The sequence below is a fragment of the Crocuta crocuta genome, unplaced genomic scaffold (genome assembly GCF_008692635.1).
Source record: "Crocuta crocuta isolate KB4526 unplaced genomic scaffold, BGI_CrCroc_1.0 scaffold48, whole genome shotgun sequence".
NCBI classification, from domain to species: Eukaryota; Metazoa; Chordata; class Mammalia; order Carnivora; family Hyaenidae; genus Crocuta; species Crocuta crocuta.
In genome coordinates, this window is record NW_027533089.1 from 11,127,342 (window position 1) to 11,139,454 (window position 12,113).

General features: G+C 33.4%; 1 protein-coding gene across 1 annotated transcript in view; it reads left to right on the forward strand.

The window, feature by feature from the left end:
• Nucleotides 1-12,113, forward strand: part of HFM1 (helicase for meiosis 1) — an 85,299-nt gene that overhangs the window by 49,146 nt on the left and 24,040 nt on the right. The window contains exons 25-29 of the mRNA XM_077746102.1: nucleotides 849-934; nucleotides 1,141-1,224; nucleotides 1,377-1,534; nucleotides 2,998-3,101; nucleotides 3,703-3,849. Of these exons, the coding sequence (XP_077602228.1) occupies nucleotides 849-934; nucleotides 1,141-1,224; nucleotides 1,377-1,534; nucleotides 2,998-3,101; nucleotides 3,703-3,849 (579 nt within the window). The remainder of the gene's footprint in view (nucleotides 1-848; nucleotides 935-1,140; nucleotides 1,225-1,376; nucleotides 1,535-2,997; nucleotides 3,102-3,702; nucleotides 3,850-12,113) is intronic.

Sequence of the window (12,113 nt, forward strand, 5' to 3'; positions counted from 1 at the left end):
CAGGGAAGATACAAATATGGAAATGAACTTGATGTATTTGGAGAACAAAATTAAAGCCAATATGGCTAGAGAGTTAGCAAGAGGAGAATGTTAGGAAATTAGATGGGATAGGTAGGCTGTGGTCACATCAGATATGTAAAGGATTTTGGCCATGGTAAGAAATTTTCACTTTATTCTAAATGTAATAGAAATGTATTGGAAATTTTAGACAGAAGAGTAAAATTATCTGATTTCAATACAGAAACAGAGAACTCTTTCTAAGATACAAGTGTTCATATGGGGCACCTGGATGGCTCAGATGGTTAAGCATCTGGCTTTGGCTCAGGTCATGATCTCACAGTTGGTGAGTTTGAGCCCCACATTGGACTTTCTGCTGTCAGTGCTGAGCCCGCTTTGGATCTCCCTCTCTGCTCTTCCCTCGTGCTCTCTCCGTCTCTCTCTCAAAAATAAACATTTAAAAAGAAGAAGAAATGCTCAGAGAACCATAGCTTTATGAAGCAATATTCCCATCCATGAATCATGTTTTTTTTCAAACATAAGTATAACAGTAGGAATCTTTGGTACTTGCTCTGTAGATGACATATGATAAAAATAAGGTTTGAGTCATCATGTGGACTAGAGTTCCTCTTCTATAAAGTCAATACATGTTTTATTTTAGTTTGAAAAAATAAATATGAGCAATTGAATAAATGTCACAGCCCAGATAATCCAACTGAAAACTTAAAAAAAATTTTTTTAATTCTTATTCTAGATCTTTAGAATATTTTTTTACTAATGTTAAAAATTTAAGTATAGATTTAGTTTAAAATGGATTGTTTAAAAACTGCTGTTTGATTAATTTTCCACAGGTATAACATTGTCAAATGCAATGGTAAATGCTGGCTTGACCTCCTTTAAAAAAATAGAAGAAACGGATGCAAGGGAGCTTGAACTGGTATTTAATATTTACATATTCCTAGTGTTATGTGAATTTTATCTAAATTTTAAAGCCTACCTTTTATATCTTTATTTCTTCTAAAAATTGTTCTTTTTCTTGTGGTCATAAGTTATTTAAAGTTTTAGGTAATAAGCATTACTCTATATTTTGCTAAAAGAACTTCTAGTGTTGTGGTAAGAATATAATGATATAAATGTTTTTAGATTTTAAATAGACATCCCCCTTTTGGAACGCAAATAAAAGAGACAGTAATGTATCTACCAAAATATGAACTTGAAGTGGAACAGGTAATATTTTCTGTGTTTCTTTGTTTGTTTGTTTGTTAAGTATTTTCATTGTCTTTTCAGGAATAAATCTACCCAAAGTTGACTTGGAACTGAATATGAGCAGTAAGGTTATTTTTAACACTTTTTATGTCTATCTTTTTTTTTTTTTAAAGATTGCAAGATATAATGATACCATGGCAGAAATATTAGTGACCGTTATATTAAGAAACTTTAAACAGCTGCAAACTAAAAGAACAGCGCCAGATTCTCACTATGTTACCTTAGTCATAGGTGATGCAGATAATCAACTGGTTTTTAAGCACAAAATTATGTAAGTGTATAATTTCTCTTTGGTTTTATTTCTAAACATATACTATAAAAGAAAAGTTCTGCTGAGAAAGAGTAATAAAGTCACTGGGGGATCAATTAAATTACATTTTCCTTACCCTGTAATAGGATTGTTTTTCCACTTGTCCTTTAAAGAAGGTATTAACGCTATGTCTGTTGTCCGTACTCAAAGAAGTAAGAAACCTATCACCATGGTTTGAAACTAGCAAATAAATGACATTTAGGAGTAGTTGTAGTCCACTGTTGCTGAACTTTCTTATTTTGTTGCTTTTTTCTAGTCATTCATGACCTTACTACTCTTTATCTTCCTCCTACTCCTTTAAGATACATCTTCTATTTCCAAATTAAAATTTAACAAACTACTATAACTCCATTGTAGGATTTAAGCAACCAGATCAAATATATAAAGGAGGTACCTTCCCTTATACTTAATTCCCTAGCATGCCATTCTATAATTTTTACATCAGCCTTTTTTTCTAATACTCATATTTTCTCCCAGGATGTCATAAGCAAACCCTCAGGATATCTGTTGTTATAGCGATAGCTAGTATTTTTTGAGCAATTAGTAGGTCCACATATGGAATTGTTTAATCTTTGTATAGATAGGTGCTATCATTATCTCCATTTAATAGAGAAGGAAATTGAGACCAAGAGAGTTTAATTAATTAGTCCAAGATCATATAGATAGTTTATAGCAAAGTCTAGATTTGAACTTTAGCATTTTGAATCCAGAGGCTGTGTTCCTAATCACATTGATTTACTTGTAAGTTCAGGAATGGCAGTGACTCTGAAAGGGGAAACTCCTCATTGTTGCAAGAGCACTGGAGAATACCATCCTGAAATGTTCTATGCAAGGTTCCTATAGGATGACAGTGCCTCATAGGACGTCCCTTTCACTGTTAACCACTCTCCTGCAACTTCCCATGACACATTTACAGAGAATATGTCATTGTACAAATCTTTGTTCTCTGTGACAAATCTGAAGAGGGTCTTGAGTATATAAGGTTAAAGTAAATTCAGTCACAATATTGGTTGCTGGTTTGTGATGTTACTGGATACAAACTATTTTATATTAATTTTAAAGATACTCTTCAAGTTCTCACAAATTTGTGTAACTTATGCATAGTCATTGAAAAGTGGTAGTGATTTAGAGGCAGGCTCATGGGTGGTTAACAGCAACTGTATATTCAGGTCAGCCTGAAATGAGGCAATGCAGTTTGGAATCAGCTGTCTAGTCAACATGTAGTTAAGAAAACTATGGTTTTGATACCTCCATTGACACTCCATTTTTCCCCTCCTCAGAATTTGCAGCAAGTGGTTTCCAGTATTGACTTCAGTTTACTAGGAGATAGAACTTACCTAAGGGTCAGTTGGCCCTTGAAGATGAATATATTATTTCATATAGTATTTGAATCACTATTTAAATGATATGTTACTCTTTTTCAGGGATTCTGTTTTGCTAAAAGCTGGAAATTGGACTAAAAAGATTGATGTGAGGAGAGCTTTAAAATCTGAAGATCTTAGCATAAATCTAATTAGTTCTGAATATGGTAAGTTCATTGAAGTAATGAACACCTGAATGTAAAGTATGTGATAGCATTTAAAAATTATTTCTTTCATGCTGAAACAAAAACAATTTAAATGATACTGTGTGAAAATAATCCATTTAAATACTATGAATAATTTTAAAGGAAGTTTCATTTATTTATATATATAAAAGATAGCATCGACTAGGATAACAAAATTAAAATTTTATTTGTTCATTTATAAGTATTTTAATTTCCAAGATAAAATTTGAACTTGTAAGAACTTTGATTTTTATTTTTATGATGATAGATGTATAAATTTCATTATATTTTTAATGCATTTTTTAAACATTTTTACTTCCTGGACTAGTTAGTTCTTTCATTTCAAAAGGTATAGAAATGGGTGATGGTTATTAAGGAGGGCACTTGTGATGAGCACTATGTGTCATACATAAGTGATGAATCACTAAATTCTGCACCTGAAACTAATATTATATTGTGTGTTAACTAGAATTAAAATAAAAGCTTAAAACAAACCAGCCAACAAAAACCAACAAATAAATAGCCTCATGGCTAGATTTATATGACTTAAATTAGCACTGGTATACTTTTTTCCTTTTTCCAGTTGGACTTGATCTTCATCAGAAATTTACAGTCTTTTACTTAGGACCTAAGAGGTTTGGAAATCAAATAATTATGCAAAAAAAATCAGAAACAGAGATTTCCCATTCTAAACATTTGAATAGATCTACTATACCAGGATCCAGTAAAGGTAAATAGCTATATTTATTCTTGTTTTGCATTAAAGCAAAGTTATGTCTAGGGAGGAGTATCAGTGTTATAGTACTGCTCCATTCAGATGTGGATACTCTGGAATTAGATGTTTAAGTTTCTTAATAATTGCATTTAAAATATATAGCAGCAATGCTTTCTTATAATTAAGATCTGTCGTATTGGAGTGATATTTAGCATAAATTAGCATAAATTATTTGACTAGGTTTTTGATGTACAGTGCCCCCTTTTTATACCCACTGTATTCTTATGGCCATTGTTGGGGGAGAGCAAGTGATGTATAGAACTATAGGTTTGACGAGGTAAACCAGATGACAGTGAACTTAAAAATTTTTTTATTATGCGACATTTTAACTATACACAAAAGTAAACAGACCTGTATAATGAAACTTTATTGCTCATCACCCACCTTAAACAATGGTCAACTCATGGCATATATTGTTTCATCTATACCTCTCTTCAGTTTTCCCCTTCTATAGTTTGAAGAAATTATCAGATATCCTATCATTCTCTGTAAATGTTTTAGTATGTACTTGTAAATGGTAAGGATTTAAGAACAAAACATAAATATATTACTCTTACACATAAAAAGCTAATAGTAACTAATGTCATTGAATATTGAATTAATAATCAGATATCTAATTATCTCATAAATGTAGCTTTATCATTTTGATACTATCTAGATATACCAGATTGACTACTGAATCCTTTTGGTATGTCCTAGTACTTTTGACAGCTTCCTTAATGTGTGTGATGCTGTTTTATTCCAGTCTTTTTGTGTATATTTCTAGCCCCAGACCTGTAATAAGCCTTTTTTCCAAGGACCTTTGGTTTCTTTTAATGATAAATAGGTTTCTAAAATCACAATCTGTGTGCTAGAGGAGCTCATTGCTATTATATGATCATTATCTCTTGGCTTTTTTTCATGCACAGAATTAGGAAATATGTGATTTTTGTTTGTTTTTAGAGATAAAATACATAAGTAATTCATACTTAAATATCCAAATTAAATTCAGGGGTATAGGGTTAATCCTTAAATGCAGTTATTAGTATCTCCTTCTTGCTATGCTGAGAATGATAGAATGTCACTCATTTTCTTTATTCCACATTATACACACAACAAATAGTCTCAGAATAACAAACCAGACTATCATTCTTAATATGATTGTTACAAATGCCTAAGATTTTTGTGGAGTCATTTTTGTTCTTAGAATATAACTCACTAGGCATGTATAATCAAATTACTGTGTTTTAAATTACTTGGAATAGATCTGTATGTAACTGTGCCACTAACATTTTGTTTTAATTTTGTTTTATTAAAAATTTTTTTAATGTTAATTTTTTTGAGAAAGAAAGAGAGAGACCTCAAGCAGGGTAGGGGCAGAGAGAGGAGGACAGAGGATCCAAAGCGGACTTTGTGCTGACAGCAGTGAGCCCGATGTAGGGCTCAAACCTGGGAACTGTGAGATCATGACCTGAGCTGAAGTCAGATGCTCAACCAACTGAGCCACCCAGGTCTCCTTATTTTATCTTATCTTATATTTTATTTTATGTTATTAGGATAGTTTTTAGGAATTAATTTTGTTTTATAATAATGTAAAACATTTACATGGTTCTATAGTTAAATCTATAAAGCAAAAACTGAATGTTGTTAATACTTGAGACATCCAGTTCACTGCTTTGTCACAGTAAGGGGAGCAATTAATAGGTACTGGCAATGTGAGAGCAGTGGCTGCTACCAAAATAACCTAAACAGTTATGCTTTCTGAGCAGTATTGGTAGTTATGATAAATAGTAACTGCCCTGAGGGGTGCCTGGGTGGCTCAGTTAAGTATCTGACTTTGGCTTAGATCATGTGGAGTTTAAGCTCCACATTGGGCTTTGTGTTGACAGTGCAGAGCCTGCTTGGGATCTGTCTCTCTGCTTCTCCCTCACTCATGCTTTCTCTCTCAAAATAAGTAAACCTAAAAAAATTTTTTTTGTAAAGTAGTAACTGCAGTGAAAGAAGGCAGGAAGAGCACATATAGATTCTGTGAATCCATGAACTCATCCCCCTCCTCTTTACAGAACACAGAAAAGCTCCCATTTCTGGGTAGGTTGCAGTAGTTTGTCACAGGCCAGTATATACACAGCAATAACTATAAAACCTACAGAAGTTATAAAAATTATAATTTTTAGGACATCTGTGAAAGCAGACTAATGGAATTAAAATTTGAAAAGGGAGAAGCATTACAGGGCTGAGGAGTCAAGGACTTATAGGCTCTTAATTAATAGCCTGAGTATGCCATGCACTCAGAAGGGGTTTATATGATCAGCTACTCACCATGCTTTCCTGGCAGAGGAAAAAGGAATCCTTCTCTGGTGGAATATAATATAATCTGGTATCTGCGGACATAGTGTCTGCCAGACAGTAAAGAATAATGAGACCTTCAAAGAGGCAAGATCAGACTGATAATTACAATATAAAGAAAATGAAGCAGCTCTGTAGATGATTCAAATAATAGAGGTAGCATTTAAAGATTATAAAATAACTATTATTAATATTTTCAAGGAAATAAAGGAAAAAATAAATGCAATGTATGAAAAGCTGGGAAATTTCGCAAGAAAATTGTAACCCATACAGATTAAAGTGCATTTTCTTGAATTGAAAAATACAAGATCTGAAGTGAAAAGCTCATTGGGTAGGTTTAACAGTGGATTAGATGTAGCTAGACTCAGGATTTGTGAACTGTTTAGACGTATCAATAGAAATATTCAAATTAAAGCACCAGAGATGAGTATGGAAAGAACAAAAGAGCATAATACTCAAAAGTTCTAAAAATATGTACAATTAAAATTTCTGAAGCAGAGAAGAAAAAGAATGGGATGAATGCAATATTCAGAGACAATGGCTGAGAACATTCTAAAATAATGAAAGATACCAAGCCATAGATTTGGAATTTTAGCAAACCCCTAGAGATAGATACACAGAAAACCACAACTGGGCACATTAGTGCAATACTACTGAAAATCTTAAAGTCTTTAAAATCCTTAAAATCTTAAGATTCTTAAAAGGTAATGTGGAAAAATTACACATTACCTTCAAAAGAGCAACAGTGAATCTGACAGCTGATTTATTTACTATGATGATAGAAACAGAAGATAATGGACCAACAACTTCAAAATGCTGCTAACATAGATTTCTATGTCCATTGGAAAATATCTTTAAAAATGAAAGTGAAATAAGACACATTCTAAGGGGGAAAAATGAAGCATTCCATCACTATTATTAAATATATTGGTCTGCACTAATAGAGATACTAAACGGATTTCCTTACAGGAAAATGACCTCAGATGAAAGCACAGAAATGCTGGAGGGAATGAAAAACGGTAGAAAGGGTAAATAAATAGCTAGATATAAATTGACTCTTGCAAAACAATAATTGAAATGACTTGCAAAGTTTTAAATATATGTAGAATTAAAATGCAAAGATGCTCTTGCCTCAAGAGTACAGAATATTCAATGTAAGGAATATAGAAGGAAGAAAATAATAAAGATAAAAGCAGAAGTGAGGGGCACCTGGGTGGGTTAGTCTGTTATGTTTCTGACATTGGCTTAGGTCATGATCTCACAGTTCGTGGGTTTGAGCCCTGCATTGGACTCTGTGCTGACAGCTCAGAGCCTGGAGCCTGTTTCAGATTCTATGTCTCCGCACTCTCTTCCTCCCTCCCCTTTTCTATTCTTTGAAAAGAATAAATTGAGGAATCCTTTATCAAGACTGATAAAGAAAGAAATACAAATTAGAAATATTAGGAATGAAAAAGGGGATACCATCACAGACATCAAAAAGTTAAAGATATTATGAATAAATTTATACTAATAAATCTCACATAGTTTGGGTAAAAATGAACAAATCCAAATGAAGCAAAACTTACACCTCACAAAAAATAGAAAATTTGAGTAGTCTGGTACTAGTAATGAAATTGAAGCAATTGAAAGTCTTTCGGTAAAGAAATCCTAAGGGTCAGGTGATTTCACTGGTAAATTTCCCCAAACATATAGGAAAAAATAATATCAAACTTACCCAAACTTTTTCAAAGAATAGAAAAGAAAGAATATTTTCTAATGTTTTAACTTTTTTAAGCAGGGCCAACATGATCTTTATTTCTAAACCTGACAAGGACATTTAAAAGGGGGAGGGGGGATTATTCACCAGTCTTTCTCATGGATATAGATCCAAACGTTCTTAACAATATATTAACAAGTTGAATCCAACCATATATTTTAAAAGCATTATACAGCACAATTAAGTATGGCTTATTCCATGTATGCAAGAGTTCCTTAGCACTCAAAGATAGAGCAGTGTATTTCACTACATTAACTGGCAAAAACAAAACAGAACAAAACAAAAAAAATCCCAACTAATCATGTGATCCTCTTGATAGAGATCAGAAAAGTTTGACAAAAATTCAATGCTTATTTTTTATTGAAAAAATATATATAACAAATGTCATATACAGTAATGAAATAGTTTAAAATTTTTCCTATTTAAATGGAGAAGGATACAAGAGTGTTCTTTATTACTATTTCTATTTAATATGCTAGAAGTTCTATTCAGTACAGTTATATAATAAATAAAAATGATAAGGATTGGAAAGGAATAAATAAGCAACGTGAAAATATACCTAGAAAAGAATATAGACACACTGTTAGAATTAATATGTAAGTTTAGAAATACACTGGATACAGAGTCATTATAAAAAAAAGTGAGCGATAGCATTAAAAAGAATAACCTATTTAAGAATACATTTAATAAAATTAATGCAAGATGTGAATAGAAACTACAAAACACCATTGAGAGACATTACAGAAGACCTAAAGTGCCATCTCTATCAAAATCCCAGCTGTGCTTTTGGCAGAAATTCGTAAGATGGTTTTAAAACTCATATGGGAATGTAAGGGTCCAAATTAGTCAGTCTTGGAAAAAAAAAAAAGAATAAAGAGGACTCAGAATTCCTGGTTTCAAAGTTTATTTATTTATTTGGAGAGAGAAAGTGAGAGACCAAAACCGGGCAGGGGGTGGTGGGCAGAGAGAGAGGGAGAGAGAGAATCTCAAGCAGGCTCCACACTGTCAGCACAGAGCCCACATAATTTCTGATTCCAAAACTTATTACAAAGCCATCATAATCAAGACAATGTACTGGCATAAGAATAGACATACATCAATGGAATATAGTTGAGAATACAGAAATAAACCATACATTTGTGGCAAATTGATTTTGGATAGAGATGTCAAAGCAATTCAAGGGTGAAAGAATAGGCTTTCAACAAACAGCTGGGCAACTGGATAGTCACATTAATTATACTATAATTATACCATTTGCGGTATTACTTCATACCATAAATACTTCATACCATATATACAAAAATTAACTCAAAATGAGTGAAAGACTTGAAAGAGCTAAAACTGAAACTCGCAGTGGTTTCTTAAATATGATACATGAAGCTCAAGCAGCTAAAAAAGATGAATTGGACTTCATCAAGGTTACAAACTTTTGCTTCAAATAATACTATCAAAAAAGTGGAAAGACAACCTAAAGAATGAGAGAAAATATTTGCAAATTATATCTGATAAAGGACTAGTATCTAGTATATATAAAGGAGTCTTATGACTCAACAGTAAAAAAGCAAATAACCCAATTGAAACTGGTTAAAGGATGTGAATAGGTATTTTTGCAAGGAAGAGCTACAGATGGCCAATACACACATGAAAAGTTGCTCAACATCATTGGTCAATATAGAAAATGCAAATAACAACCACAGTGTGATATTTCTTCCCACCTACTTTAATCAAAAGGGTAGACAATTTAAAAAAATGTGGACAATAATGTGTTGATGAGGATGTGGAGATGTTGAAACCCTCATAACACTGCCAGTGGGAATGTAAAATTGTGCAGCTGCTTTGCAAGACAGTTTGCCAGTTCCTCCAGAAGTTAAATAGAGATTTACTTTGTGACCCAACAATTCCTTTTCTGGGTTTATATCCAAAAGAATTGAAAACATAGAGGGGCGCCTGGGTGGCTCAGTCAGTTAAACATCCGACTTTGGCTCAGGTCATGATCTCAGTTAATGCTATCTATTGGCTCAATGGAATCTTTTTCTTTTCCTACAACTTTAATAAGGAATCTATCTGATGAGTTGCTTTTGCCTTTTTTTGAGGAGGAAATGTCACAATGTGTTATCGTTAAACAGATTTCATTGTTTGCAGTGCTATAACCTTATTCAGGGAGTGATTTTCTATAAAATTTTGCAGTTTCCCACATTTTACACCGCTCTTTAATATCATTTTAGTGACAGATTCTCTGCCTTTTTCTCCTCCCTCTTTGCAGATGAGATGCACATGTAGACATCTTATAAAATCTTGCAATTTTGGCCACTTGCATACCTCATGTGTACTTCTCGATTTCCTTCTTCAGCCATAATCATTTTCTTCTTCTCACTGCCTTTCTTTTCACCCTTTTTCTGCATAGGGGCCATTGTGTATGCTTGCACAGATGTTGACTATAGTATACTCTTGTCATATACTGTATTTAATGTGACTGGCAGCAGAGGAAAGGGTCTCTATCTGCAGGCAGCTTGACCCAGAATGGAGCAAAGCATTCGTAAGCTTACTCTTGTATGGAAAAGCAAAGAACCGTCCATGGGTTTTTTTTGAAGTGACAAAAAATATACTAGGGCCAGTGTGGGCACCTTCCAAAGTTCTGAAAAATCACTGATTCCTGCCAAACAGTGCTGCCTGAGACTGAGCATCTGAGCATGGGAGATGATCACCCATAATCCTGTAGAAAGAGATGGAGAGAGAGAGAGAAGGAGAACCATTGGCTCAGTTGTAATCATGTGACATACAGCGTCACGTACTGCTTACATTGCAAAGCATCGCTCATTTATCAAGTTAAAATTTGTTAGAAATTTTTGCTTGTCTTGTGGAACACTCATAGAACAAGTTACTCACAATCCAAGGTTTCACTTATAGAAAAACAAAAGTATGCACCATAATTTACATAGTATAATTAAAAATTATTTTCATGCTTCCTGTAACTCTTTGAAAACATTCTTTTAGCAGTAGTTACTCATATATATAGTTACAGTCCGATAGATAACTTTCTTGTTAAATTGAAGGAAAAATAATTTTGTTATTTTTAAGATATAGCAATGTGAAAACTATACTTTGTGGTCGTAAAAAATTTTCAAATATTTTCAGGTCAATTTTTTTTAATGTTTATTTTGAAAGAGAGTGCTTGCGTGTGCAGGTATGCACTTGTGTGTGAGTGGGGGAGGGGTAAAGGGAGAGAAAGAGAAAAAGAGAATCCCAAGCAGGCTCCAGGCCCAGTGCAGAGCAGAGCCCGACTCAGGACTCGATCTCACAACCATGAGATCTTGACCTGACCACAATCCAGAGTTGGACAAGGCTTAAGCAACTAAGCCACCTGGCACCCCAGGTCAATTCTTAATGTATGAGGTGTAAGCATTTAAACTTCTTATCCTTTAAATAGATTCATAGTAAGAAGTATGGGCTTTGTTTAATGTTTGAAGAATTTGATTTTAAATTCATTTGCATTTGCTGTGCCATTCTGAGTTGAAAATTTAATGTATTTGAGAAATGCCAGGATAAAACAAATGCCTGAGCACTATGGAAGCATGCAGATTTAAATGCTAGTCAAAATGCAGTTAGTTGTTCTTTATACCACTTGGTGTATAAATACATTAAATTGCAAAACCAAGGACTCCAGTTCATTAGTGTTAACCTTTTCTCGATAAATAAATAACAAATGATAGTATAAGATTTGACAAAAAGTTAAGAGGAGATGCTCTCTCATTTAAAAAGTGAAGTCATAAAGTGCACAAATCTGATTAGCATAAATCAGGAACTATAAAAGTCAAAGTAATATTCTTTTAGAAATATTAACTTCAGTAGCTTATACACAGACCAGTTAATTTAAATTTATGATTAGGAGGGGTGCCTGGGTGACTCAGTCGGTTGAGCATCTTAGTTCAGCTCAGGTCATCTCACAGTTAGTGGGTTCGTCAGGCTCTGTGCTAACCACTTGCTCAGAGCCTGGAGCCTCCTTTAGATTCTATGTCTCCTTCTCTCTCTGCCCCTCCCCTACTCATGCTCTGTCTCACTCTGTCTCTCAAAAATAAATAAATGTAAAAAATCCCTTAAATTTATAAGTAGGATGTAAGGCTAAGTGTATCAGGGATTA